At 47.8% G+C, this 27,870-nt stretch overlaps 1 protein-coding gene across 3 annotated transcripts in view; it reads right to left on the reverse strand.

Moving 5' to 3' along the window:
• Positions 1–2,312: 2,312 nt before the first annotated feature.
• BDP1 (B double prime 1, subunit of RNA polymerase III transcription initiation factor IIIB) overlaps positions 2,313–27,870 on the reverse strand; it is a 240,670-nt gene continuing 215,112 nt past the window's right edge. For all 3 annotated transcript variants that reach the window (XM_063963887.1, XM_063963886.1, XM_063963885.1), the window contains 5 exons: positions 24,565–24,730; positions 24,445–24,472; positions 23,574–23,817; positions 20,194–20,452; positions 2,313–6,702 (listed from right to left, as the gene is read on the reverse strand). In XM_063963887.1, coding sequence (XP_063819957.1) covers positions 6,583–6,702; positions 20,194–20,452; positions 23,574–23,817; positions 24,445–24,472; positions 24,565–24,730 — 817 coding nt within the window. In that variant the 3' untranslated portion in view covers positions 2,313–6,582. The remainder of the gene's footprint in view (positions 6,703–20,193; positions 20,453–23,573; positions 23,818–24,444; positions 24,473–24,564; positions 24,731–27,870) is intronic.

Genomic DNA, 27,870 nt, shown 5'->3' on the forward strand with positions numbered 1-27,870 from the left:
TACCCAAAGTACTGAGAATTATACGGCAAAGGGGAGTAAGAACGATACTCGTGGCTCCGGATTGGCCAAGAAGAACTTGGTACCCGGAACTTCAGGAGATGCTCACGGAAAATCCGTGGCCTCTACCTCTAAGACGGGACCTGATTCAGCAGGGACCGTGTCTATTCCAAGACTTACCGCGGCTGCGTTTGACGGCGTGGCGGTTGAACGCCAAATTCTAAGGGAAAAAGGCATTCCAGAAGAGGTCATTCCTACACTGGTTAAAGCCAGGAAGGAGGTGACTGCACAACATTATCACCGCATTTGGAGAAAATATGTTGCGTGGTGTGAGGCCAGGAAGGCCCCCACGGAGGAATTTCAATTGGGTCGATTCCTACATTTCCTGCAAACAGGATTGTCTATGGGCCTCAAGTTGGGGTCCATTAAGGTTCAAATTTCGGCCCTGTCGATTTTCTTCCAGAAAGAATTGGCTTCAGTTCCTGAAGAAGTCCAGACTTTTGTAAAAGGAGTACTACATATACAGCCCCCGGTTGTGGCCCCAGTGGCTCCGTGGGACCTTAATGTAGTTTTGGATTTTCTCAAATCCCATTGGTTTGAGCCACTCAAATCGGCGGATTTGAAATATCTTACATGGAAAGTAACCATGCTACTTGCCCTGGCTTCAGCCAGGAGAGTGTCAGAATTGGCGGCTTTATCGTATAAAAGCCCATATCTGATTTTCCATTCGGACAGGGCAGAACTGCGGACGCGTCCTCATTTTCTGCCTAAGGTGGTGTCAGCGTTTCACCTGAACCAGCCTATTGTGGTGCCTGCGGCTACTAGCGATTTGGAGGATTCCAAGTTGCTGGACGTTGTCAGGGCATTGAAAATATATATTTCGAGGACGGCTGGAGTCAGAAAATCTGACTCGCTGTTTATACTGTATGCACCCAACAAGCTGGGTGCTCCTGCTTCTAAGCAGACGATTGCTCGTTGGATTTGTAGCACAATTCAACTTGCACATTCTGTGGCAGGCCTGCCACAGCCTAAATCTGTCAAGGCCCATTCCACAAGGAAGGTGGGCTCATCCTGGGCGGCTGCCCGAGGGGTCTCGGCATTACAACTCTGCCGAGCAGCTACGTGGTCGGGGGAGAACACGTTTGTAAAATTCTACAAATTTGATACCCTGGCTAAAGAGGACCCGGAGTTCTCTCATTCGGTGCTGCAGAGTCATCCGCACTCTCCCGCCCGTTTGGGAGCTTTGGTATAATCCCCATGGTCCTGACGGAGTCCCCAGCATCCACTAGGACGTTAGAGAAAATAAGATTTTACTTACCGATAAATCTATTTCTCGTAGTCCGTAGTGGATGCTGGGCGCCCATCCCAAGTGCGGATTGTCTGCAATACTTGTACATAGTTATTGTTACAAAAAAATCGGGTTGTTCTTGTTGTGAGCTGTCTGTTCAGAGGCTCCTACGTTGTCATACTGTTAACTGGGTTCAGATCACAAGTTGTACGGTGTGATTGGTGTGGCTGGTATGAGTCTTACCCGGGATTCAAAATCCTTCCTTATTGTGTACGCTCGTCCGGGCACAGTATCCTAACTGAGGCTTGGAGGAGGGTCATAGGGGGAGGGGCCAGTGCACACCACCTGATCCTAAAGCTTTATTTTTGTGCCCTGTCTCCTGCGGAGCCGCTAATCCCCATGGTCCTGACGGAGTCCCCAGCATCCACTACGGACTACGAGAAATAGATTTATCGGTAAGTAAAATCTTATTATATATATATATATATATATATATATATATACACACACATATATATATATACACACACATACATACATACAGACAGCACTTCAGCCGCTAACCTTTCAACCTTACAGGAGGTGGACTTGAAGTGGGTGGGTAAATGAATACAAGTGTGTCTGAATTGGAAGCTTATCTTGGAGAACACTATTCTTAGGGCACACATACAGTGGAATAAAGTACCTGTTGTTCTATTTGCATAAATTGCTTGAGGCATTTTCATCCAATAAGCTGCAGGCTGTATCCATCATCATCATCATCATCGTGACACGTAGGCCCAGTGTTGTAGCACCTGTAAGTCAGGCCTCTCCAGGTGCTACTGTTTGATAGCCATTATTGTCACAATTCGAGATTACACCTCCATATCACACCCTAGCTGCCCATTCCAGCTTCCGTTATGAGGATGCAAACTAAGCACTAGGTTGACACAGAAGGAGCATAACTGAAGATGTTGAAATCAAAGAATATAATGTGCCTCGGGGCTACATGTGGCCGCTGTGCAAAATAAGATTTCGGACAACAAAATTAATATAAAATACTTTAATTTCTTTAAACACTGTACATTTTATACATACATACAGTTACCACCCCAAAAAAACCCCCCCCAAAAAACCCATTTCACAGATGCAGAAATCATAAAAGTGGAAAACTCAGTCATTTAACTCTTACATGGGTCAGTCATAAAATTTTGTTTCCTGTGTTATGGTCTTTCCCCAGTAAACACGTTCCAAAAAATAGTACAAACTCGCAGAAACACAACATCTCTAAAAATTGTTCTCTTATTCTTCCCTAAAGAAATTATGTTCAAAAAGCCAATACAATATGTACAGTATGATACAATTTAAATAAATAAATAAATAAAACCTCTATCCTAAATGTAAGATGGTTTATAGAAGTACTATTACCAGATGACCATACATGTGATTATGAAAGGAAATTCCAGTGTACTACCCCTTTCAGACATCCTCCAAAATCCCGGGTTTTTGCACATGAACGCGCATCAACACGGGATTTTGTTATGTCTGAAAATCCCCACCCGGGAACACGTTCCTGGGTTGACGACCCTGCAATGAGCAGGTTTTTCCTGGGACGTAGACAACCTGGCTTAGGTCTGAAAGGTGCAACCCAGGAATTTGCTCCCAGGTCGCACCTGATTGGCGTGTGTACTTGTGGAAGGGGCGGGGCTGCCTGGAGGGAGCCGGAGTGTGCGCCGGCTGCCACAGTCCGTGCTGCTGTGAGTAATTGAAGCAGCCGGCGCAACCTAAAAACAGAGAGGCGGCCTGTTGTGGTGAGTGTGGTGTGTGTGTATGTATGTATGTATGTGTATGAATTTGAAATGTGGTGTTGTGTGTGTGAGTGTGACATGTGTAAGACGTGTCTGTGTGAAAGGGGTCAACGAGGGAATTTCCCAGGTCTCAGGTGTAGTGTGAAAGGGGGTCCCAGCAAAAACCCAGGATTTTTCAGAGGTGAAAGACCCGGGACTGAGCAGGGAAATTCCCGGGTGGTATGTCTGAAAGGGTTATACATCATACTTTCCCCACTGCAAAACAAAACGCTACAGGGAATATTTGGCACCTGAATAACTGAAGATATAATAGTAGCATACAGTAAATACCCAGTCACACGTCTCTAATTATAGAAATAAGTTCAAGAACTATAGTCAGTTTCAGCAAATATAAGTCTGTATTATACAGCAGGTTGTGTTGCTCTGTAAGTAATCTGAAATTGCATGTTTAAGGATGCAATAGAGGAACGATAGAATCTGAATGGTTGCTATGGGCAACACCACCACCAAGCTTTACTAAATTTACCCCTGAGAGTCTGGTGCACTTAGTAGAACACACATTACTATCCACCACAGGATTAATTCTGAATTTGAATGAACGGGAAACTGTTAGATGATTAATCTTTATAAAAGACGTTGTTTTAGGATAGAAATTGCAGCTTCAGTGACGCAGATATAATTTGTTCAGGTTGTTGTGTGAACTGCCCCGTCCCTGCAATGTACATGGAATGAAAATATGTAAAACTGTTCGATATCCATGGCTAGACTTTGCACAAAAGCAACACTCAAATATGTGTAATCTCTTGTGAGGGTCTTTTAAAAATAAGTGTCATTTTATGAAGGTATAGGGCGGTATCCTATTACATGTGGTGACTTACCGCATGGTAATAACGGGCTTTTAAGCAAGATTACACTATTGGTTTATCCAATTACAGCCAGTTTTTACTGTGTGGTAAATCACCAGTTATCGGGCGATAACACATGGGATCCGTGTTAAGTATGTGGACCCATGTCTTACCACCCCAAAATGGGTCTTCTGGGGCTGGTTATCAGGGATTCTGCTTTACATGACTGAGGTATGCAAAAGCAAAATCCCTGATAAGTGCTGGTTAACAGGGCTAATTGGATAGCCCCTGGGGAAAATCCATTAGCTGCGGTAATTCACTGCAACTAATAGGATACCGCCCATATATGTTATAGTACTCAGAGGAACCCAGGATACCGCCCATATATGTTCTAGTACTCAGAGGAACCCAGGATACCGCCCATATATGTTATAGTACTCAGAGGAACCCAGGATACCGCCCAGATACCACCCATATATGTTATAGTACTCAGAGGAACCCAGGATACCGCCCAGATACCACCCATATATGTTATAGTACTCAGAGGAGCCCAGGATACCGCCCATATATGTTCTAGTACTCAGAGGAACAAAGGATACCGCCCATATACCATCCATATATGTTATAGTACTCAGAGGAACCCAGGATACCGCCCAGATACCACCCATATATGTTATAGTACTCAGAGGAACCCAGGATACCGCCCAGATACCACCCATATATGTTATAGCAGTCAGGGGAACCCAGGATACCGCCCAGATACCATCCATATATGTTATAGCAGTCAGCGGAACCCAGTAACTTACCTCATTTTTGGACTTTTTACTGAAATAATATATACTGTATGCTCAAGCATACATATTATACAAAAAGTGATACAAGACTGGCTAACAGAGGGGCTCCACGGACTAGGACCTCAGCTAGATTAGTAGGTTAACAACAATTAGTCAACCCTGGTTGTTAAACAGTGGCTGAGATTTCAGCAGCTACGTGATAGCTGTGCAGCTCATTTTCTTAAATGCTGTGTGTAGATTAATGCAGCACAGTAACTGAACACTGATTTGTGCCCTCTGTCTAGACAGAAAAGGCAATAATTTCCATCTGCAGTTTTCCACTGGGGTTAACCTGTTACACCATGCACATTGCCTGTGTGGCCATCGGTCCACCATTTTTGGGTAAGGGCTTGTTCATATCCAATATCTGATTGAGTTGGATCAGATTCCAGATGACCCATGAGCTATATTAAAAGCAGCGGCGGCTTTTGTAAGCCAGTGCTTCTTGAGGGGTCGGAGCCTAAAATGTAAAGCGTCCCTAACACTCAGTGTATAACCCAGCATGCTTTACACTGAATGTTAGTGTGGCTTTCAGCTCCAACCCGGAGTCTTTAAAAAGCAGCTTTATAAATATAGCCCTACGCTGGAAGATAAGCAGGGCAACCATTGCAGAGTGACTAATCCTGCTTCCGACAATATACCAGCGACTCCCAACAGGTAGCCATTGCACAGAGTGGCATAATAGAAAACACAACTAAAAAGGAAGTTTATATTTTATATTGAATTTGTATTAGAGGTTTGAAACTTGTAGTATGTTCCTGCAAAATAAGTCTGACCAGTGTAGAACTCTTCCATAGTAAGCATATTACAGTTATGGTTGATCAGAGATTAAAGAAAAAGACCTATATCTATAGTACTGTATGTTTGAAGGTGATACAGGGAGTTTAAAAAGATCCTCCGCAGTGACTGTGTGCTTAGCAGATCACCCCGCAGACTATGCGTACTAAGGAATATGACAACATAATTGTTTTTAAAGACTTTATTTACATGAAATAAAAGATAATTTGTTACGTACTTATCTACATTAAGTGCTGTTCCTCTCTGGCTTCCACGGCTGCAAAGGAGATCTGCAGCCGGAGACAGCGCTCACTGCGGAGGGACTTTTTGAACTCGCTGTATAATCTACAGTACTCAAGCAGCCTAATAGATTTTAAATGACACACATTAAGGCCTGTTTATTGAAGACATTCAGATGATGAGACTGTGGTGCAAATGGATATCCAGGGTATAGATATTATGTTGCTTTAACAAATAATTTTGCACATCTAGATAGATTATAATATGATACAGTCGGAGGTTATTCTGAACAAAACATAATAGCAGTTTATGTACCTCTAAGAAGAGTTATGTTTCAATTCTCTTCAGCTGCAGATTAGGTAACCTTTAAAGTTACTAATAATTTTTATAAAAAGGCTGCATGTTTTCTAAGTATCAGGATATAAAAAATAAAAAAAAACCATACCAAAACACTATTTGACTTTATTGGAATCCAACATCCGTTTATGCTTGTACAAGCATGAGTTCCTAAGAATAGTACTAGCATCCTGTAATGCATTGCACAGCAACGCATAGCACCCTACAGCTCGGAAAGAGCCAATAAATTAACATTAAATAAATAAATATAGCTATTTCACATCCACTGACTGTAGACAACGGTTATAAAAAGAGGCTTTGGTTTTCCCAAGGGCCTCACAGAGCGCGCTTGTTCCTTGGTTGTAGAAGGCACATCGTGCTCACGTTCTTTATAGAAGAGCTGTGCCAATGCAAAATGTTTCATTTAAAAAAAGATATGGTCTGTAAAATATATTCTGGTGACTTGGTGTCGGAAGCCATCAATCATCAATCTCCATGAAAATATCGCTAAAAAAATATTCAGACACTGGAGCAGCCTCCTCTTCTGTAGCAAGGTCATTGGACGGTTCTTGGGACTCTGTGGTTTGATTGTCAGAAACCTGAAGAAAAACAAATAGTCCGCTTAGGCCGATCCATGTGCTATCATCTTACATAAAATAGGATTTTGGTTACCTACCGGTAAATCCTTTACTCGTAGTCCGAAGAGGATGCTGGGGTCCACATTAGTACCATGGGGTATAGACGGGTCCACCAGGAGCCATTGGCACTTTAAGATTTTGAGAGTGTGGTACTGAACCAAATAACGATAGCAGGAAAACGAAGCGCTGGGCATGCGCCCAGCATCCTCTATGGACTACGAGAAAAGGATTCCCCGTTAGGTAATTAAAATCCTATTTTCTCTTACGTCCTAGAGGATGCTGGGGTCCACATCAGTACCATCGGGATGTAACAAAGCTCCCAGAACGGGAGGGAGAGTGCAGAGACTCCTGAAGAACAGATAGACCAAACTTCAGGTCCTCAGAGGCCAAAGTATCGAACTTGTAGAACTATGCAAACGTATTTGACCCAGACCAAGTTGCTGCTCAGCAAAGTTGTAACGCCGAGACACCCCGGGCAGCCGCCCAGGAAGAACCCACCTTACGAGTAGAGTGGGCCTTAACAGACATAGGACACGGCAATCCCGCCGTAGAATACGCATGCTGGATAGTGAACCTGATCCAGCGAGAAATCGTCTGCTTAGAAGCAGGACACCCCATTTTCTTGGGATCATACAGGACAAACAGCGAGTCCGATTTCCTGTGACGAGCAGTCCTTCTCACATATTTTTAGAGCCCTTACAACATCTAAGGACTTTGATGAAATTGAAGAGTCAGTCGCAACTGGCACCACAATAGGTTGGTTGATATGAAATGCCGATACAACCTTCGGAAGAAACTGCTGACGTGTCCGAAGCTCAGCCCTATCTTCATTGAAGATCAAGTATGGGCTTCTACAGGACAAAGCCCCCAACTTCGACACACGTCTAGCAGAAGCTAAGGCCAACAAAGTGATGGCCTTCCACGTGAGAAACTTGACCTCAACCTCCTGTAGAGACTCAAACCAGTCCGACTGGAGGAACTGCAACACCACGTTAAGATCACAGGGCCCCGTAGGCGGCACAAAGGGAGGGTGGATGTGAAGAACTCCCTTCAAAAAATTCTGAACCTCAGGGAGGGCAGCCAACTGTTTCTGGAAGAAAATGGATAGGGCAGAAATTTGGACCTTTATGGATCCCAACCTCAGGCCCATATCCACACCTGCTTGCAGGAAGAGGAGAAAACGTCCCAGTTGAAACTCCACCGTAGGAAACTTCTTGGACTCACACCAAGATATGTATTTTTTCCAAATATGATGGTAATGTTTAGACGTAACTCCTTTCCTAGCCTGTATCAGGGTAGGAATAACCTTGTTCGGAATGCCCTTCCGAGCTAGTATCTGGCGTTCAACCTCCATGCCGTCAAACGCAGCCGCGGTAAGTCTTGATAGGCGAACAGCCCCTGCTGCAGCAGGTCCTTCCGAAGAGGAAGAGGCCTCGGCTCTTCTAGCAGTAGATCCAGAAGATCCACGTACCAAGACCTTCTTGGCCAGCCTGGAGCAATGAGGATCGCTTGAAACCTTGTTCTCCTTATGAGCTTTAGCCCTCTTGGAATGAGTGGGAGTGGTGGAAAACACGTACACCGACTGGAAAACTCACGGAGTCACCAGGGCATCCACCGCCACTGCTTGCGGGTCCCTCGACCTGGAACAATATCGCCGAAGCTTCTTGTTGAGACGGGAGGCCATCATGTCGATTTGAGGTACACCCCAAAGGTCTGTTACCTCCGTGAACACCTCCGGATGGAGTCCCCACTCTACTGGATGGAGATTGTTTCTGCTGAGGAAGTCCGCTTCCCAGTTGTCTACTCCCGGAATGAAGATTGTTGACTGCGTCAACACGTGTTTTTCTGCCCAGAGGATGATTCTTGTTACCTCTGATATTGCAGCTCTGCGCTTCGTTGATGTAAGCCACTGTCGTTACATTGTCCCACTGCACTTGAATGGCCCGATTTCTCAGAAGATGGGCTGCTTGGAGAAGACCATTGTAGACGGCTCTTAGTTCTAGAATGTTTATCAGCAGGCCGGCTTCCAGACTTGACCACCTTCCTTGGAAGGTCTCCCCTTGAGTGACTGCGCCCCAGCCCCGGAGACTTGCATCCGTGGTTAGAAGGATCCAGTCCTGAATCCCGAACCTGCGGCCCTCCAGAAGGTGAGGTAGTTGCAACCACCAGAGGAGTGAAATCCTGGCCTCTGGTGACAGACGTATCCTCTGGTGCATATGTCGATGGGATCCCGACCACTTGTCCAGGAGATCCAGTTGGGAGGACAGAGCATAAAACCTCCCGTACTGTAGAGCCTCGTAAGAGGCCACCATCTTTCCCAGAAGGCGAATGCACTGATTAACAGACACCTGGGCTGGCTTCAGGACATCCCGGACCATTGTTTGCATCACCAATGCTTTTTCCTCTGGAAGAAACACCCTCTGCACTTCCGTGTCGAGGATTATTCCCAGAAAAGACAACCTCCTGGTTGGTTCTAAATTTGATCTTGAAAGATTCAGGATCCAACCGTGTTCCCTGAGCAGGTGGGTCGTGAGAGGGATGGACTGTAACAGCTTCTCCTTGGACGGTGCCTTTATCAGCAGATCGTCCAGATATGAAATTATGTTCACCCCGCCATCATTTCCGCCATCACCTTGGTGAATTCCCTCGGTGCTGTGGAGAGGCCAAATGGCAAAGGCTGGAACGAATAGTGACAGTCCAACAGTGCGAATCGGAGATAAGCCTGATGCGGGGGACAAAACGCATCCTTGATATCCAGTGATACCAGGAATTCCCTCTCTTCCAGACCTGATATCACCGCCCTTAGAGACTCCATTTTGAATTTCAACTCCTTCAGAAAGGGATTTAGCAATCTTAGGTTCAGAATGGGCCTGACCTAACCATCCGGTTACAGTATATTTTGCATATGAGGAGGGACCGGTACAATAACCTGTGCCTCCACCAACTTTTGGACGGCTGCCTGCAGGACAGCCCTGTCTGCCAGCAAAGCTGGCAAGCCTGATTTGAAGAATTGGTGAGGAGGGTATCTCGCACCCAGGGATCCAGGCCGGACAACAGCCAGACGTGACCGAAATGCCTGAGTCTCGCTCCCACCGGCCCCACCTCTGGGGCGTGCAGTCCACTGTCATGCGGAGGACTTCGGCGTACCTGAATCAGGTTTCTGTTCCTGGGAACCCGCCGCAGGTTTCTTGGATTTGAGCCGACCTCACCTAAAGAAGGTGTTGGACGGTCTGGCCTTTCGTGGCTTGGCAGCCCGAAAGGGCTGTAATGCAGTCAAAGAAAAGGGTTTCTTCGTAGCAAGCGCAGCTGAGGGAAGAAAAAGTGACTTACCCACTGTAGCCGTGGAGATCCATGCATCTAACACTTCCCCAAAGAGAGCCTGACCTGTGTAGGGTAGGGTCTCCACACTTCACCTGGATTCCGCGTCGGCAGACCACTGTCGCAGCCAGTCCTCGACGAGCTGAGACAGACATGGAAGAAATTCCGAATCCTGAATGTTACACAAAAACAATTCAACATCAGATTTATCCATAGTATCCAAATCTTCAAGTAATGTGCCTGACCACTTTACTATAGCTTTGGCAATCCAAGCACTGGCAATAGTGGGACGTAATATAGCCCCTGAAGCCGTGTACATAGATTTGAACGTATTATCAATTTTACGATCAGCCGGCACTTTCAAGGCGGTGGATCCTGGAACAGGTAAAACCACCTTTTTGGAGAGTCTGGATACAGATGCGTCAACAATGGGCGGGTTTTCCCATTTTTTTCTATCCTCCACAGGGAAAGGAAACGCCACCTGGACCCTTTTAGGGATCTGGAATTTTTTCTCAGGGTTCTCCCAGGATTTTTCAAAAATAGCATTTAATTCTTTTGATGCAGGGAAGGTTAGCGAGGCTTTCTTATTTTCAGTGAAGTAAGCCTCCTCAACCTGCTCAGGTGTTGTATCAGTAATATTCAACACATCCCTAATGGCCTCTATCATCAACTGCACCCCTTTTGCAAGAGATGCTGCCCCCCCTCAACACTTCCCCATCACCGTCCTCAGTGTCAGAATCGGTATCCGTGTCATCTTGCATAATCTGTGCAAGAGAACGTTTTTGGGAATATACAGCGGGGGGCCCTGAGGTAACAGAACTGGGCCAGACTGCCATAGAGTTCTGTAAAGCCTGAGTTGTAGACTCAATTTGTGCAACCCTAGTAGAAATCTAAGAAATCATAGATTTGATAGAGGATAACCACTCAGGCTTCCTTGCTGGTATCTGTGCTAAAACAGTGCAATCCTAATTACATGGAATGGGATTCATCCTGAGAGGACATATCCTCTGCATCATATGACACAGTGTCCCTGGACATTGCTTAAAGGAGACCACAGAAACTCCACACACACAAAAGAGGGCAGATAGCGTTTCACCCCCTAGAATGGCAAGAGAGAGACAGAGATTGGAGCCAACCCACCAGGGCCGGCTCTAGGCATGTTCGAATAGAGCGGCCGCGCAGGGCGCCACCCTTAATGGGCGCCGCGCGCTGGCGCCGCCATATTCGATGCTGGAGCCGGCCCTGTGTGTGCAGCATTGGCCCGTGTGCACTGTGCGCTATGCGCGCTGCGCGGCGCCGGTGTCTAACGTCAGACGCCGGCGCCATAGTGCACACAAGTGGCCACCCGGACCCAGGCTCACTCTGACTCGCCGGCCGCCCGCCCGCACTCCCGCCCGCTCGCCAGCACACTCGGACAGGCGGACAGCAGCAGTACTCCTCCCCAGCAGCGCCGCAGGTATTGGGGGGATCCGCACTGTGGGGGCATTTCTGGCTATGGGGGGGGGGGGGCATTTCTCTGACGTCCTAGTGGATGCTGGGGACTCCGAAAGGACCATGGGGAATAGCGGCTCCGCAGGAGACTGGGCACAAAAGTAAAAGCTTTAAGACTACCTGGTGTGCACTGGCTCCTCCCCCTATGACCCTCCTCCAAGCCTCAGTTAGATTTTTGTGCCCGAACGAGAAGGGTGCACACTAGGTGGCTCTCCTGAGCTGCTTAGAAAAAAGTTTAGTTTTAGGTTTTTTATTTTCAGTGAGACCTGCTGGCAACAGGCTCACTGCATCGAGGGACTAAGGGGAGAAGAAGCGAACTCACCTGCGTGCAGAGTGGATTGGGCTTCTTAGGCTACTGGACATTAGCTCCAGAGGGACGATCACAGGCCCAGCCATGGATGGGTCCCAGAGCCGCGCCGCCGTCCCCCTTACAGAGCCAGAAGAGCAGAAGAGGTCCGGAAAAATCGGCGGCAGAAGACGTCCTGTCTTCAATAAGGTAGCGCACAGCACCGCAGCTGTGCGCCATTGCTCTCAGCACACTTCACACTCCGGTCACTGAGGGTGCAGGGCGCTGGGTGGGGGCGCCCTGAGACGCAATATAAACACCTTAGGGGGCAAAAAATGCATCACATATAGCTCCTGGGCTATATGGATGCATTTAACTCATGCCTGTTTTTCCATAAAAAAGCGGGAGAACGGCCGCCGAGAACGGGGCGGAGCCTATCTCCTCAGCACACTGGCGCCATTTTTCCTCACAGCTCCGTTGGAGGGAAGCTCCCTGACTCTCCCCTGCAGTCCTGCACTACAGAAACAGGGTAAAACAAGAGAGGGGGGGCACTAATTTGGCAGATAAATCTATACAGCAGCTATATAAGGGAAAAACACTTATATAAGGTTATCCCTGTATATATATAGCGCTCTGGTGTGTGCTGGCAAACTCTCCCTCTGTCTCCCCAAAGGGCTAGTGGGGTCCTGTCCTCTATCAGAGCATTCCCTGTGTGTGTGCTGTGTGTCGGTACGTTGTGTCGACATGTATGAGGAGGAAAATGGTATGGAGGCGGAGCAATTGCCTGTATTAGTGATGTCACCCCCTAGGGAGTCGACACCTGACTGGATGGTCTTATGGAAGGAATTACGTGATAGTGTCAGCACTTTACAAAAGACTGTTGACGACATGAGACAGCCGGCAAATCAGTTAATACCTGTACAGGCGTCTCAAACACCGTCAGGGGCTCTAAAGCGCCCGTTACCTCAGGTGGTCGACACAGACCCAGACACGGACACTGACTCCAGTGTCGACGGTGAGGAAACAAACGTATTTTCCAGTAGGGCCACACGTTACATGATCACGGCAATGAAGGAGGTTTTGAACATTTCTGATACTACAAGTACCACAAAAAAGGGTATTATGTGGGGTGTGAAAAAACTACCCGTAGTTTTTCCTGAATCAGATGAATTAAATGAGGTGTGTGATGAAGCGTGGGTTTCCCCCGATAAAAAACTGCTAATTTCTAAAAAATTATTGGCATTATACCCTTTCCCGCCAGAGGTTAGGGCGCGTTGGGAAACACCCCCTAGGGTAGATAAGGCGCTCACACGCTTATCAAAACAAGTGGCGTTACCGTCTCCTGATACGGCCGCCCTCAAGGAACCAGCTGATAGGAAGCTGGAAAATATCCTAAAAAGTATATACACACATACTGGTATTATACTGCGACCAGCAATCGCCTCAGCCTGGATGTGCAGTGCTGGGGTGGCTTGGTCAGATTACCTGACTGAAAATATTGATACCCTGGACAGGGACAATATATTATTGACTATAGAGCATTTAAAGGATGCATTTCTATATATGAGAGATGCACAGAGGGATATTTGCACTCTGGCATCAAGAGTAAGTGCGCTGTCCATTTTTGCCAGAAGAGGGTTATGGACGCGACAGTGGTCAGGTGATGCGGATTCCAAACGGCATATGGAAGTATTGCCGTATAAAGGGGAGGAGTTATTTGGGGTCGGTCTATCGGACCTGGTGGCCACGGCAACGGCTGGGAAATCCACCTTTTTACCCCAGGTCACCTCTCAGCAGAAAAAGACACCGTCTTTTCAGGCTCAGTCCTTTCGTCCCCATAAGGGCAAGCGGGCAAAAGGCCACTCGTATCTGCCCCGGGGCAGAGGAAGGGGAAAAAGACTGCAGCAGACAGCCTCTTCCCAGGAACAGAAGCCCTCCCCCGCTTCTGCCAAGTCCTCAGCATGACGCTGGGGCCTTACAAGCGGACTCAGGCACGGTGGGGGCCCGTCTCAAGAATTTCAGCGCGCAGTGGGCTCACTCGCAAGTGGACCCCTGGATCCTGCAGGTAGTTTCTCAGGGGTACAAATTGGAATTCGAGACGTCTCCCCCTCGCCGGTTCCTGAAGTCTGCCTTACCAACGTCTCCCCCCGACAGGGAGGCGGTATTGGAAGCCATTCACAAGCTGTATTCCCAGCAGGTGATAATCAAGGTACCCCTCCTACAACAGGGAAAGGGGTATTATTCCACGCTGTTTGTGGTACCGAAGCCGGACGGCTCGGTGAGACCTATTTTAAATCTGAAATCCTTGAACACTTACATACAAAGGTTCAAATTCAAGATGGAATCACTCAGAGCAGTGATAGCGAACCTGGAAGAAGGGGACTATATGGTGTCTCTGGACATCAAGGATGCTTACCTCCATGTCCCAATTTGCCCTTCTCACCAAGGGTACCTCAGGTTTGTGGTACAGAACTGTCACTATCAGTTTCAGACGCTGCCGTTTGGATTGTCCACGGCACCCCGGGTCTTTACCAAGGTAATGGCCGAAATGATGATTCTTCTTCGAAGAAAAGGCGTCTTAATTATCCCTTACTTGGACGATCTCCTGATAAGGGCAAGGTCCAGAGAACAGTTAGAGGTCGGAGTAGCACTATCTCAAGTAGTACTACGACAGCACGGATGGATTCTAAATATTCTAAAATCGCAGCTGATTCCGACGACACGTTTGCTGTTCCTAGGGATGATTCTGGACACAGTACAGAAAAAGGTGTTTCTCCCGGAGGAGAAAGCCAGGGAGTTATCCGACCTAGTCAGGAACCTCCTAAAACCAGGCCAAGTGTCAGTGCATCAATGCACAAGGGTCCTGGGATAAATGGTGGCTTCTTACGAAGCGATTCCATTCGGCAGATTCCACGCAAGAACTTTTCAGTGGGATCTGCTGGACAAATGGTCCGGATCACATCTTCAAATGCATCAGCGGATAACCCTGTCTCCAAGGACAAGGGTGTCTCTCCTGTGGTGGTTGCAGAGTGCTCATCTTCTAGAGGGCCGCAGATTCGGCATTCAGGACTGGGTCCTGGTGACCACGGATGCCAGCCTGAGAGGCTGGGGAGCAGTCACACAGGGAAGAAATTTCCAGGGCTTGTGGTCAAGCATGGAAACGTCACTTCACATAAATATCCTGGAACTAAGGGCCATTTACAATGCCCTAAGTCAGGCAAGGCCTCTGCTTCAGGGTCAGCCGGTGCTGATCCAGTCGGACAACATCACGGCAGTCGCCCACGTAAACAGACAGGGCGGCACAAGAAGCAGGAGGGCAATGTGGGAAGTTGCAAGGATTCTTCGCTGGGCGGAAAATCATGTGATAACACTGTCAGCAGTGTTCATTCCGGGAGTGGACAACTGGGAAGCAGACTTCCTCAGCAGACACGATCTCCACCCGGGGGAGTGGGGACTTCACCCAGAAGTCTTCCACATGATTGTGAACCGTTGGGAAAAACCAAAGGTGGACATGATGGCGTCCCGCCTCAACAAAAAACTGGACAGATATTGCGCCAGGTCAAGGGACCCTCAGGCAATAGCTGTGGACGCTCTGGTAACACCATGGGTGTACCAGTCAGTGTATGTGTTCCCTCCTCTGCCTCTCATACCCAAGGTACTGAGAATCATAAGAAGGAGAGGAGTAAGGACTATACTCGTGGCTCCGGATTGGCCAAGAAGGACTTGGTACCCGGAACTTCAAGAGATGCTCACGGAAGACCCGTGGCCTCTACCTCTAAGAAAGGACCTGCTCCAGCAGGGACCATGTCTGTTCCAAGACTTACCGCGGCTGCGTTTGACGGCATGGTGGTTGAACGCCGGATCCTGAAGGAAAAAGGCATTCCGGATGAAGTCATCCCTACCCTGATCAAAGCCAGGAAGGATGTAACTGTGCAACATTATCACCGTATTTGGCGTAAATATGTTGCGTGGTGTGAGGCCAGGAAGGCCCCTACAGAGGAATTTCAACTGGGTCGTTTCCTGCATTTCCTGCAAACAGGACTGTCTATGGGCCTAAAATTAGGGTCTATTAAGGTTCAAATTTCGGCCCTGTCAATATTCTTCCAAAAGGAACTAGCTTCAGTTCCTGAAGTTCAGACGTTTGTCAAGGGAGTACTGCATATACAGCCTCCTTTTGTGCCTCCAGTGGCACCTTGGGATCTCAATGTAGTTTTGGGGTTCCTAAAATCACATTGGTTTGAACCACTCACCACTGTGGACTTAAAATATCTCACATGGAAAGTGGTAATGCTGTTAGCCCTGGCCTCAGCCAGGCGTGTCTCAGAATTAGCGGCTTTATCCTATAAAAGACCTTACCTAATTTTTCATCCGGACAGGGCAGAATTGAGGACTCGTCCTTAATTTCTCCCTAAGGTGGTTTCAGCATTTCACTTAAACCAGCCTATTGTGGTGCCTGCGGCTACTAGGGACTTGGAGGATTCCAAGTTGCTGGACGTAGTCAGGGCCCTGAAAATATATGTTTCCAGGACGGCTGGAGTCAGAAAATCTGACTCGCTGTTTATCCTGTATGCACCCAACAAGCTGGGTGCTCCTGCTTCTAAGCAGACTATTGCTCGTTGGATTTGTAGTACAATTCAGCTTGCACATTCTGTGGCAGGCCTGGCACAGCCAAAATCTGTAAAAGCCCATTCCACACGGAAAGTGGGCTCATCTTGGGTGGCTGCCCGAGGGGTCTCGGCTTTACAACTTTGCCGAGCAGCTACTTGGTCAGGGGCAAACACGTTTGCTAAATTCTACAAATTTGATACCCTGGCTGAGGAGGACCTGGAGTTCTCTCATTCGGTGCTGCAGAGTCATCCGCACTCTCCCGCCCGTTTGGGAGCTTTGGTATAATCCCCATGGTCCTTTCAGAGTCCCCAGCATCCACTAGGACGTCAGAGAAAATAAGAATTTACTTACCGATAATTCTATTTCTCATAGTCCGTAGTGGATGCTGGGCGCCCATCCCAAGTGCGGATTGTCTGCAATACTTGTACATAGTTATTGTTACAAAAAAATCGGGTTATTATTGTTGCGAGCCATCTTTTCAGAGGCTCCTCTGTTATCATGCTGTTAACTGGGTTCAGATCACAAGTTGTACGGTGTGATTGGTGTGGCTGGTATGAGTCTTACCCGGGATTCAAAATCCTTCCTTATTGTGTACGCTCGTCCGGGCACAGTATCCTAACTGAGGCTTGGAGGAGGGTCATAGGGGGTGGAGCCAATGCACACCAGGTAGTCTTAAAGCTTTTACTTTTGTGCCCAGTCTCCTGCGGAGCCGCTATTCCCCATGGTCCTTTCGGAGTCCCCAGCATCCACTACGGACTATGAGAAATAGAATTATCGGTAAGTAAATTCTTATTTTCTGGCACTGTGGGGGGTATTGCATATCTGGCTCTGTGGGGGCATATCTGGTTCTGTGGGGGCATATCTGGCACTGTGGGTGGCATATCTGGCACTGTGGGGGCATATCTGGCACTGTGGGGGCATATCTGGCACTGTGGGGGGCATATCTGGCACTGTGGGGGGCATATCTGGCACTGTGGGGGGCATATCTGGCACTGTGGGGGCATATCTGGCACTGTGGGGGCATATCTGGCACTGTGGGGGCATATCTGGCACTGTGGGGGGCATATCTGGCACTGTGGGGGGCATATCTGGCACTGTGGGGGCATTTATCTGGCTCTGTGGGGGCATATCTGGCTCTGTGGGGGCATTTATGTATCAGGCACTGTGGGGGCATTTATGTATCTGGCACCGTGGGGGCATTTATGTATCTGGCACCGTGGGGGCATTTATGTATCTGGCGCCGTGGGGGCATTTATGTATCTGGCACCGTGGGGGCATTTATGTATCTGGCACCGTGGGGGCATTTATGTATCTGGCACTGTGGGGGCATTTATGTATCTGGCACTGTGGGGGCATTTCTTGCACTGTGGGGGCATTTCTTGCACTGTGGGGGCATTTCTTGCACTGTGGGGGCATTTCTTGCACTGTGGGGACATTTCTTGCACTGTGAGGGCATTAATGTATCTGGCACTGTGGGGGCATATCTGCACTGTGGGGGCATTTATCCATCTGGAACTGTGTGGCCATTTATGTAGCTGGCACTGCTGGGGGGCATGTCACGTGTAGCTGCCACTGCTGGGGGGCATGTCATGTGTAGCTGGCACTGCTGGGGGGCATATCATGTAGTGTTCCCGCTAGGCGTCTGTGGCTGGGCAGTGTGTCTCAGTGCTCTACCTGGCGCAATGTGTCTAACGTGCTCTTATAGGAGGTTCTACCTGGTGCAATGTGTATTAGCTGCACTACTGTGTGGTGTAATGTGAATTGCCACTATAATGAGGCTACGCACCTTCCCCACGAAGTAACTCCCCTAAATTTTTGCTGCGCGCCTTAGGCGCGCACTGTCCATGCTTAAGCGTGTGGAAATGGGAACAACAAGCATTACAATATGTACATCATTTTGCCCACCTAACTTAAAAATGTGCCCTCCCTGTGATCAGCAACCTGCCCTAAAAAGTGAACACTATCATGTGTAGCTGGCACTGCTGGGAGTCATGTCACGTGTAGCTGGCACTGCCGGAGGGCATGTCATGTGTAGCTGGCACTGCTGGGGGGCGAGACCACGCCCACTTTTTCAGGAGGCCACACCCACTTTTCCAGGAGCGCGCATGGGGGGGGGGGGGGGGGGGGGGGGGGGGGAGGGGGTCGGGGGGCACTTTTACATTTTCTCGCTCAGGGTGCTAGTAGGCCTGGAGCCGGCCCTGCAACCCACACACAGCGCTTTTTAGGTAAAGGGAGACTCCCAACCAGCGCTGACTGTGCACTTTAATAGGTTACACAGCTTGTATACAGCCTCCCCCCCCCCCCCCCCCCCCCCTTCTACAACCCCCTGGTACCGTGAGAGATAGCTGGAGTTGTTCTGGAGGGACTTGCTCTTCACGGACAGTGTTGTGCAGGCAGGAAAATGCTCTGGCGCTGTCCTCCCGCTCTTCATAGGATTATACTGGCCTGAGGAAATATGCTGGCAGAGATCCCGGAACTCCGACAGGCTGTGTGACCAGTGTAGGGTGTAGGCGCTAGCTCAGGGCGCCCCTCACAGCGCCGCACTATGTACCGCTGAGCCCCGGAGCGCAGTTAGTACTGCGCTCCATACCCTGTTGCCGCCATCTTTACACCGGCCCCCCGCTTGCTAGGGGGGTCGGTGACTCACTCGCCACCAATATTCTGGCTCTGTAAGGGGGGTGGCAGCATGCTGCTGGGGTGAGCAATCCCCTGTGGCGGGGAACGATCGATCCCCACAGGAGCTCAGTGTCCTGTCAAAAAAACAAACCTTTTTCTAAAGAAGCTCTGTAGAGCTTCCCTAGCTGTGACCGGCTCTTCCGGGCACATTTTCTAAACTGAGTCTGGTAGGAGAGGCATAGAGGGAGGAGCCAGCCCACACTTTAAAACTCTTAAAGTGCCAATGGCTCCTGGTGGACCCACCTATACCCCATGGTACTAATGTGGACCCCAGCATCCTCTAGGACGTAAGAGAAAAACAAAACAAAAATGCATTGCCAACATGCTGTCACGCTGAAATCTTCACCACCATTTACACTTGGAAATGATCAATGATCTTGTTTTCTGAATCAACATTTTTGCTTTAGGAAGGCAATTCAACTTCTCTCCTCCTTGGTCTGCAGTATAGGATCTTAGTGGATCTGAACCTCTGCACTGGTTGCCATCAGGTGACAATCCTCTACAATTACTATTGTACTTTCTGACTTCTACTGTATCTCTAATGTATACCAAGAAGCTACTGATGTGATCTCATATACTGCTTTTAGATCACAATGCCGGGTCCCACCCGGGAATTGGAAACGGGTCCTTCCCTTGTGGGACCCGGCATTGGACCCTACACACCGCAATCCCGACCTGGCAATATGCCGGGTCGGGGTGCCATCCGTGGATGGAGCCGGCATTGGGGATGGGTGCGGCGCTGCGAGATAACATCATCTCCGCACCGCCTCTCCCTATGCACTGAACGGGTACTGGGGCGCATCGACCCGGGTAACCTGTTCATCATGTGCCTGGCCCGGTAATTACCCGGGAATAACCCTTTTTATAACCCGGGGGTGAATTATCGGGTCAGGCGACCCGGGAATTCGTCCATGGCCCCTTTCACACCGCACAGCGACCCATGTCGACCTGTATACCAGGTCGAAACCGGGTTATTTGTGCAGTGTGAAAGGGGTAATAGCGCAAGACAAACTTGCTGCCTTTCGGCAAAACATGGCTGATTTGAAGACCGGAAACCATCTTAATCAACTTACTTGACATTCAGGGGTGATGATCTCTTCAGTCTCGGAAGAAGGTGTGACAGCAGAAGCGACGGTACATTGAGAAGGCACTGTATTGCTTGTGGCATCTTCTTGGCTTAGTACATGGCTGTGTTGCTGGGGCCGAGAAGCTGGTGTAGGGATCTTTTTATGCTTTGCCAAGTTTTTCTTCTTAGAGGTTTCTTTTTTTGCTTTCTTAGACTGCTTGTCTTTGCAGACCAAAGGTAAAAATCCCAAAGGTTTACTTCCAGGCCTAAGAAAACAATAAATGTGAACCCACAAAGTAGACAAATTCCCAACAACAACATTTATTTATATAGTACTAGCATGTTCTGTTGCCCTCTACAATTGAGAACAAACCAAGACTGGGTAATAACAGACTGACAAAGAGGTTAGAGGGCCCTGCTCGCAGGTCTACAATCTATAGGGAAATAGGAATCTGATAAGTGCTACATATTGAAATTTGGTCCAGTCACATTTCAGGTGTTCTTGGTATGATTCAGTCAAACAGCAATGTTGGCATGGGATCCGGGGGATGTGTGAGTGCAGAAATAACATATGCAACATCGAGTAAAAATTGTGTGTGTGTGTTAGTCATGTATCACAAAAAATGGGTGCGTGTATTAAGTGTGGATGAAAGAGGCAGATTCAGCGCAGAGCGGATGGGTTGAGCTGGGAGATATTTTGAGATAATTAAAGAGATGTTTGTTGGTGTAGTTTGGTTGAGAGCCTTGTGTGTAAGCAGAAGTGCAGTATGACCTACAAGAATTGCAAATAGTGGGTTTTCAACAAAACAGTGGCTCATACTTTGCGTAATATCAATATGGGCACTGATTTATATGGACCAATATTTTTCTTTAATTACAAAAAGGTGAAAGTTTACTGACTTGTCTTTAAGTTTACAGCCCTGTTCTCTCAACCCTACTTTTAGCCCGCTCATTTGATTATATACGGGTGTCTTCTGTAATACTACAGTGCATACTACATACTGGTTTAGGGAGTGAGAAGTAATACATCTAGTATCATCAAGAATATAAATCTGACTTTTTCCATTGCTACAAAAAGTGCATGTTCTCTATTAAGAAATTAAGTTTTGGAAGATGCTTATTCTGGTAATGTAGAAAATGGACAATATTTGTGACCACTGAAAAAAAACAACAAACAATACAAAAATGAATATGTATAATCTCCTTTATAAACCATGTTTGGTGTTTAAGAAAATGAATGCATTTGATTTATAACCTCTCGACTTTACATGGACAGAGCAGGCTCTAGGCATAGGCAGTCTAGGCAAATGCCTAGGGACACATGGAAAAGCCTACTGGCAGCGGCTGGGTGGGCCCATAGCTTCCCTCTGACGGTTGCCCATCCAGCTCTCACTGCTACCTGGACCAGATGGCAGCTACTGAGATCAGAGTACAGCTCCGATTGGGCAGGTGTCAGAATCAGCTTCTGCGCATGCACACAGGCTCATTCTGTACAGAAAGTAAAATGGCCACAGGAGGGCTGCTGAGCATGCCAAACTGCAGCAGTTCCTCCCATGGGCCTTTGCAGAGTTTGAGAGTAACACCTCACGGCTCTCCCTCCAGCAGGCTGCATCCAAGTCCAACTGCGTAATACAGGAGCCAGGAAAAGCAGGGACGGCTACGGCTGTAACTCTTCAAGTGCGTGTGGTATGCCTCCCCCAAGATACAATCTGCAGGCAGCACAACACAGTAGTGAGCCTGCACTTTGTGTATGGCCTGGTGTAGCACTGAGTCTCTCATTCTAACAGTCAGCTTTCCAATGCCTGTACAGTGAGGGGAGAGGGGTGCTGTACTGTGAGGGTTTCTATGCTGTGAGGGGAGAGGAGTGCTGTATTATGAGGTTTACTATGCTGTGAGAGGAGAGGAGTGCTGTATTATGAGGGTTACTATGCTGTGAGGGGAGAGGGGTGCTGTACTGTGAGGGTTACTATGCTGTGAGGGGAGAGGGGTGCTGTATTATGAGGTTTACTATGCTGTGAGGGGAGAGGGGTGCTGTACTGTGAGGGTTACTATGCTGTGAGGGGAGAGGAGTGCTGTATTATGAGGTTTACTATGCTGTGAGGGGAGAGGAGTGCTGTACTGTGAGGTTTACTATGCTGTGAGGGGAGAGGGGTGCTGTACTGTGAGGTTTACTATGCTGTGAGGGGAGAGGGGTGCTGTACTGTGAGGTTTACTATGCTGTGAGGGGAGAGGAGTGCTGTACTATGAGGGTTACTATGCTGTGAGAGGAGAGGAGTGCTGTACTATGAGGGTCACTATGCTGTGAGGGGAGAGGAGTGCTGTACTATGAGGGTTACTATGCTGTGAGAGGAGAGGAGTGCTGTACTATGAGGGTCACTATGCTGTGAGGGGAGAGGGGTGCTGTACTGTGAGGGTTACTATGCTGTGAGAGGAGAGGAGTGCTGTACTATGAGGGTCACTATGCTGTGAGGGGAGAGGGGTGCTGTACTGTGAGGTTTACTATGCTGTGAGGGGAGAGGAGTGCTGTACTATGAGGGTCACTATGCTGTGAGGGGAGAGGGATGCTGGACTGAGGTTTACTGTGCTGTGAGGGGAGAGGGGTGCTGTTCTATGAGGGTTACTATTCTGTGAGGGGAGAGGAGTGCTGTACTATGAGGGTTACTATGTTGTGAGGGGAGAGGGGTGCTGTACTGTGAGGGTTACTATGCTGTGAGGGGAGAGGGGTGCTGTTCTATGAGGGTTACTATTCTGTGAGGGGAGAGGAGTGCTGTACTATGAGGGTTACTATGTTGTGAGGGGAGAGGGGTGCTGTACTGTGAGGGTTACTATGCTGTGAGGGGAGAGGGGTGCTGGGCTGTGAGGTTTACTATGCTGTGAGGGGAGAGGGATGCTGTACTGTGAGGGAAGGGGGTGCTGTACTGTTAGGGTTACTATGCTGTGAGGGGAGAGGGGTTCTGTACTATGAGGGTTACTATGCTGTGAGGGTTACTATGCAGTGAGGGGAGAGGGGTGCTGTACTATGAGGGTTACTATGCTGTGAGGGGTGCTGTACTATGAGGGTTACTATGCTGTGAGGGGAGAGGGGTGCTGAGCTGCGAGGTATACTATACTGTGAGGGGAGAGGGGTGCTGAACTGTGAGGGTTACTATGCTGTGAGGGGACAGGGATTTTCGGAAATAAAAGTCCTAAACCAATGTGTTATTATTAAGCTTGGTGGTGGGACTGTCAGGGAGCACCAGCCAAAGTCTTGCCTAGGGCACCAAATTGGTTAGCGTCTGCTCTGGACACGGAACACCTCTGTGACTAGGAGAATCCTCATAAATTCCAGTAGGTAAAACAATATACTGTACATCTTTCCTACTTGTGCCCTTAAACAAAGATGCTCACCTTTTTAATGGTGCTTTGGATGTTGATGCTGTTTTTGCACATGCTGAAGGCAAGTTTGTGTTTAATAATTCAGTGCTGCCAGTTGCAGACTTGTCTATGTGCACGCTGTCACTTTGCTTTGTACAGCAGGGCAGATTTTCTCCCCCAACAGGAAAGTCCTCAGTCTGAGTGAACTCCATCGTGTGCTCAGGTTCAGCTGGTGATGCTTCATATGTGCTTCTCTTGTTACAATCTGTTTCAGCAGCTGGTAAAACAAAACAATGTAGAATAGGTACACTGGACTGCAGACAAGGACATTTTCAGTTCTCTAGTTTTACCTATTCGCAAGGGATACAATACTTAGCTCAAGAAGAAGAAACACGTCTTGCGTCAGAGGCTTCACTATGGGGTGCAACACTAAAATGCAGGTTCCTCCGCAGTGACAGGAGCCGAGTGCTGCAGTGTGACATTCTCCTGTCACAGAGGAGGAGCCGGCAGTGCAGGTAGCCCAGAATCACCAGAGGGAGGTAATCGAGATGCTTTCTGTAAAGCCACTCCCCTTCCAGCTAGGCCACACCCCCATTTTGAGGGAACCTGGGATTTCCCATGAGGCAACACCCCTTTGATAGGCCATGCCCCCTTTTTTGATGCCTCTGTCTGGTGTACAGTACTTAAGGGACTGGCAGTGTGTGTGACTAACATGTCAAGAACTATTTTATTATATTTATATACAGGTGGAATGATTTCTGTAAATTAATTACAGAAGTCATGCTGTCAAATCTTGTGAAAGGGTGGGTTTAATTACATGCACCTTGTTACACATGATAAGTGTCTAAGAAGAGACCTCATCGTACTAAATTACAGTGTTATTATTGTCCTTGTAAATATTCACCTGCAGCTTTCATCTTATCTTCTGCTTGCTAAAAAGAAAAAAGAAAAAGAAAATCTCATAGCTATAAATGTACACGATACATAATAAGAACAACACAACTTAATAGAGTTACTTTGTTACCTGAACACTTTCGCACAGTACAATTTTCTTCTCTTTGATTGTGCCGTCTGCTCCGATTGACCCGCTGGCAGTTCTCTTCCTAGAAGACTGGCTGCACATTAATTCCTCCTGAACACCCATAGGAGGCTCACAGGATACAGATTCCACGGGCACAGGGTACCCAGAGCTGTGCAATGGTGAAAATTAAATAGGTTGACATTTTAAGTGACAAAAACATATACCAGTACAACACTGCATTTCTGCAAAAGTATCAAGTGTTTCAAATAAAAACAAAATATTTTTTTTCTGTATTAGATATTTGTATCTCAATGATCTCAAAGCACTTTAAAATATACAAAACGCTTTCACTCCTCTATTTTCCTAAAAGGATGAAACATGTAAAAAAAGTCTGCAAAATTATATACAGAGAACCATCCTCAGTCGAGAGACTTTGCTGCCTGACCCAACCTCTCTTGTTGGCATGATGGGAAATCAAAAGATTGACAGCTGGTCTAAACTCTAGCCTCTTTCTGACAACGATCTGCAAATCTATTACCACATATAAAAAGTGAAGAGGAATCTCTTCATCTGCAAAGCATTGGTTGACCTACAGTAGTGGCGCAATCACTATGTCCTGATTTAAGTGGAACTCCTAAACCTTTTTAGATTTAAAGGATGGATTAGTTGTGGGAACAGTACAAACAACTCTTTTAGTTGTGAAAATAGCCAAAAGTAAACTTTCCATTTGAGTCTTTACATCCATTGAATCAAGTGGTTCAAAACAAGGTTGCTGTTATCAATAGAATCCATTTCTCTTAAATATGACGGCTTCAAGTTCTACACCATTAAAGATGATCTAATTTAATCAATTCTGTGTAAGGGGAAACACCATAATGGATCAGTTAACATGATAAGAATGTCCAGGAAAAACCACCCTCTGAATCACTGGTGGCTGATAATTCAACCCCAGGACCCCAAAATCTGTGCACACTGTAGGTAATGTGCCCAAAGCAGAGTTGGACACCCTGCCTTAAGAGATTGTCTAGGTACTGAATGATTAGGAGTCCCCTGAACCTCAGAAGAGCATCCATGCCAGCCATCATTTTTGTAAACCTTTCGAGTTGTCACCAGATTAAAGGGGAAAGCAAAAATAACATTTTAAACCTACCGGTAAATGTTTTTCTCCTAGTCCGTAGAGGATGCTGGGGACTCCGTAAGGACCATGGGGTATAGATGGGCTCCGCAGGAGACATGGGCACTATAAAGAACTTTAGAATGGGTGTGCACTGGCTCCTCCCTCTATGCCCCTCCTCCAGACCTCAGTTAGAGAAACTGTGCCCAGAGGAAATGGACAATATGAGGAAAGGATTTTGTTAATCTAAGGGCAAGATTCATACCAGCCCACACCATCCACACCGTATAACCTGGACTATACGCAACCAGTTAACAGTATGAACAAAAAACAGTATCAGCGAAAGACTGATCTCAACTGTAACATAACACTTATGTAAGCAGCAACTATATACAAGCCATGCAGATTTTGTCCGCACTGGGACGGGCGCTCAGCATCCTCTACGGACTAGGAGAAAAAGATTTACCAGTAGGTTTAAAATCTTATTTTCTCTTACGTCCTAGAGGGGACTCCGTAAGGTACCATGGGGCTTATACCAAAGCTCCAGACCGGGCGGGAGAGTGCGGACGAATCTGCAGCACCGACTGAGCAAACGCAAGGTCATCAGCCAGGGTATCAAACTTATAGAACTTTGCAAAAGTGTTTGAACCTGACCAAACCAAAGCCGAGACGCCTCGGGCAGCCGCCCAAGACGAGGCCACCTTCCTAGTGGAATGGGCCTTCACTGAATTTGTTAACGGCAATCCCGCCGTAGAATGAGCCTGCTGAATCGTGTTACAGATCCAGCGAGCAATAGTCTGCTTCGAAGCAGGAGTGCCAACTTTGTTGGCTGCATACAGGACAAACAGTGCTTCTGTTTTCCTAATTCGAGCCGTCCTGGCTACATAGATTTTTAAGGCCCTGACTACATCCAGGGACTTGGAATCCTCAAGTCACCCGTAGCCACAGGCACCACAATAGGTTGGTTCATATGAAATGAAGAAACCACCTTAGGCAAAAATTGAGGACGAGTCCTTAACTCTGCTCTATCCACGTGGAAGGTCAAATAGGGGCTCTTGTGAGACGAGGCCGCCAATTCGGACACCCGCCTTGCAGATGCCAAGGCCAACAAAATGACCACCTTCCAGGTGAGAAATTTCAATTCAACCGTTTGAAGAGGTTCAAACCAGTGAGACTTCAGGAACCGTAACACCACGTTAAGGTCCCTGGGTGCCACTGGGGGCACAAAAGGAGGCTGGATGTGCAGCACTCCCTTTACAAAAGTCTGGACTTCTGGGAGAGAAGCCAATTCCCTCTGAAAGAAAATAGATAGGGCCGAAATCTGTACCTTAATGGAGCCCAATTTTAGGCCCATATCCACTCCTGTCTCTAGAAAGATGAGAAAACGGCCCAGATGGAAATCTTCCGTAGGAGCATTCTAGGCTTCACACCAAGAAACATATTTCCTCCAGATACGGTGATAATGTTTTGCCGTCACCTCCTTCCTAGCCTTTATCAGAGTAGGGATGACCTCCTCCGGAATACCTTTCCCAGCTAGGATTCGGCGTTCAACCGCCATGCCGTCAAACGTAACCGCGGTAAGTCTTGGAACACGCAGGGCCCTTGTTGTAACAGGTCCTCCCATGGATCTTCTGTGAGCATCTCCTGAAGATCTGAATACCAGGCCCTTCGAGGCCAATCTGGAACAATGAGGATTGTTCTCACTCTTTTTTGTCTTATGATTCTCAATATTTTTGAGATGAGAGGAAGAGGGGTGGGGGGAGGGGACACACATAGACAGACTGAAACACCCAAGGTGTCACCAGGGCGTCCACCGTTACTGCCTGAGGGTCCCTTGACCTGGCACAATACCTCCGAAGCTTCTTGTTGAGGCGTGACGTCATCATGTCTATGTGAGGAATTCCCCAAAGACTTGTTATCTCTGTAAAAACGTCTTGATGAAGTCCCCACTCTCCTGGATGGAGATCGTGTCTGCTGAGGAAGTCTGCCTCCCAGTTGTCCACTCCCGGAATGAAGACCGCTGACAGAGCGCTTACGTGATTTTCCGCCCAGTGAAGAATCCTGGTGGCTTCCGCCATTGCCACTCTGCTCCTTGTCCCGCCTTGGCGGTTTACATGAGCCACGGCTGTGACGTTGTCTGATTGGATCAGAACCGGTAGTTCGCAAAGAAGATTCTCCGCTTGTCGTAGGCCGTT

The sequence above is a fragment of the Pseudophryne corroboree genome, chromosome 1 (genome assembly GCF_028390025.1).
Source record: "Pseudophryne corroboree isolate aPseCor3 chromosome 1, aPseCor3.hap2, whole genome shotgun sequence".
Classification (NCBI taxonomy): domain Eukaryota; kingdom Metazoa; phylum Chordata; class Amphibia; order Anura; family Myobatrachidae; genus Pseudophryne; species Pseudophryne corroboree.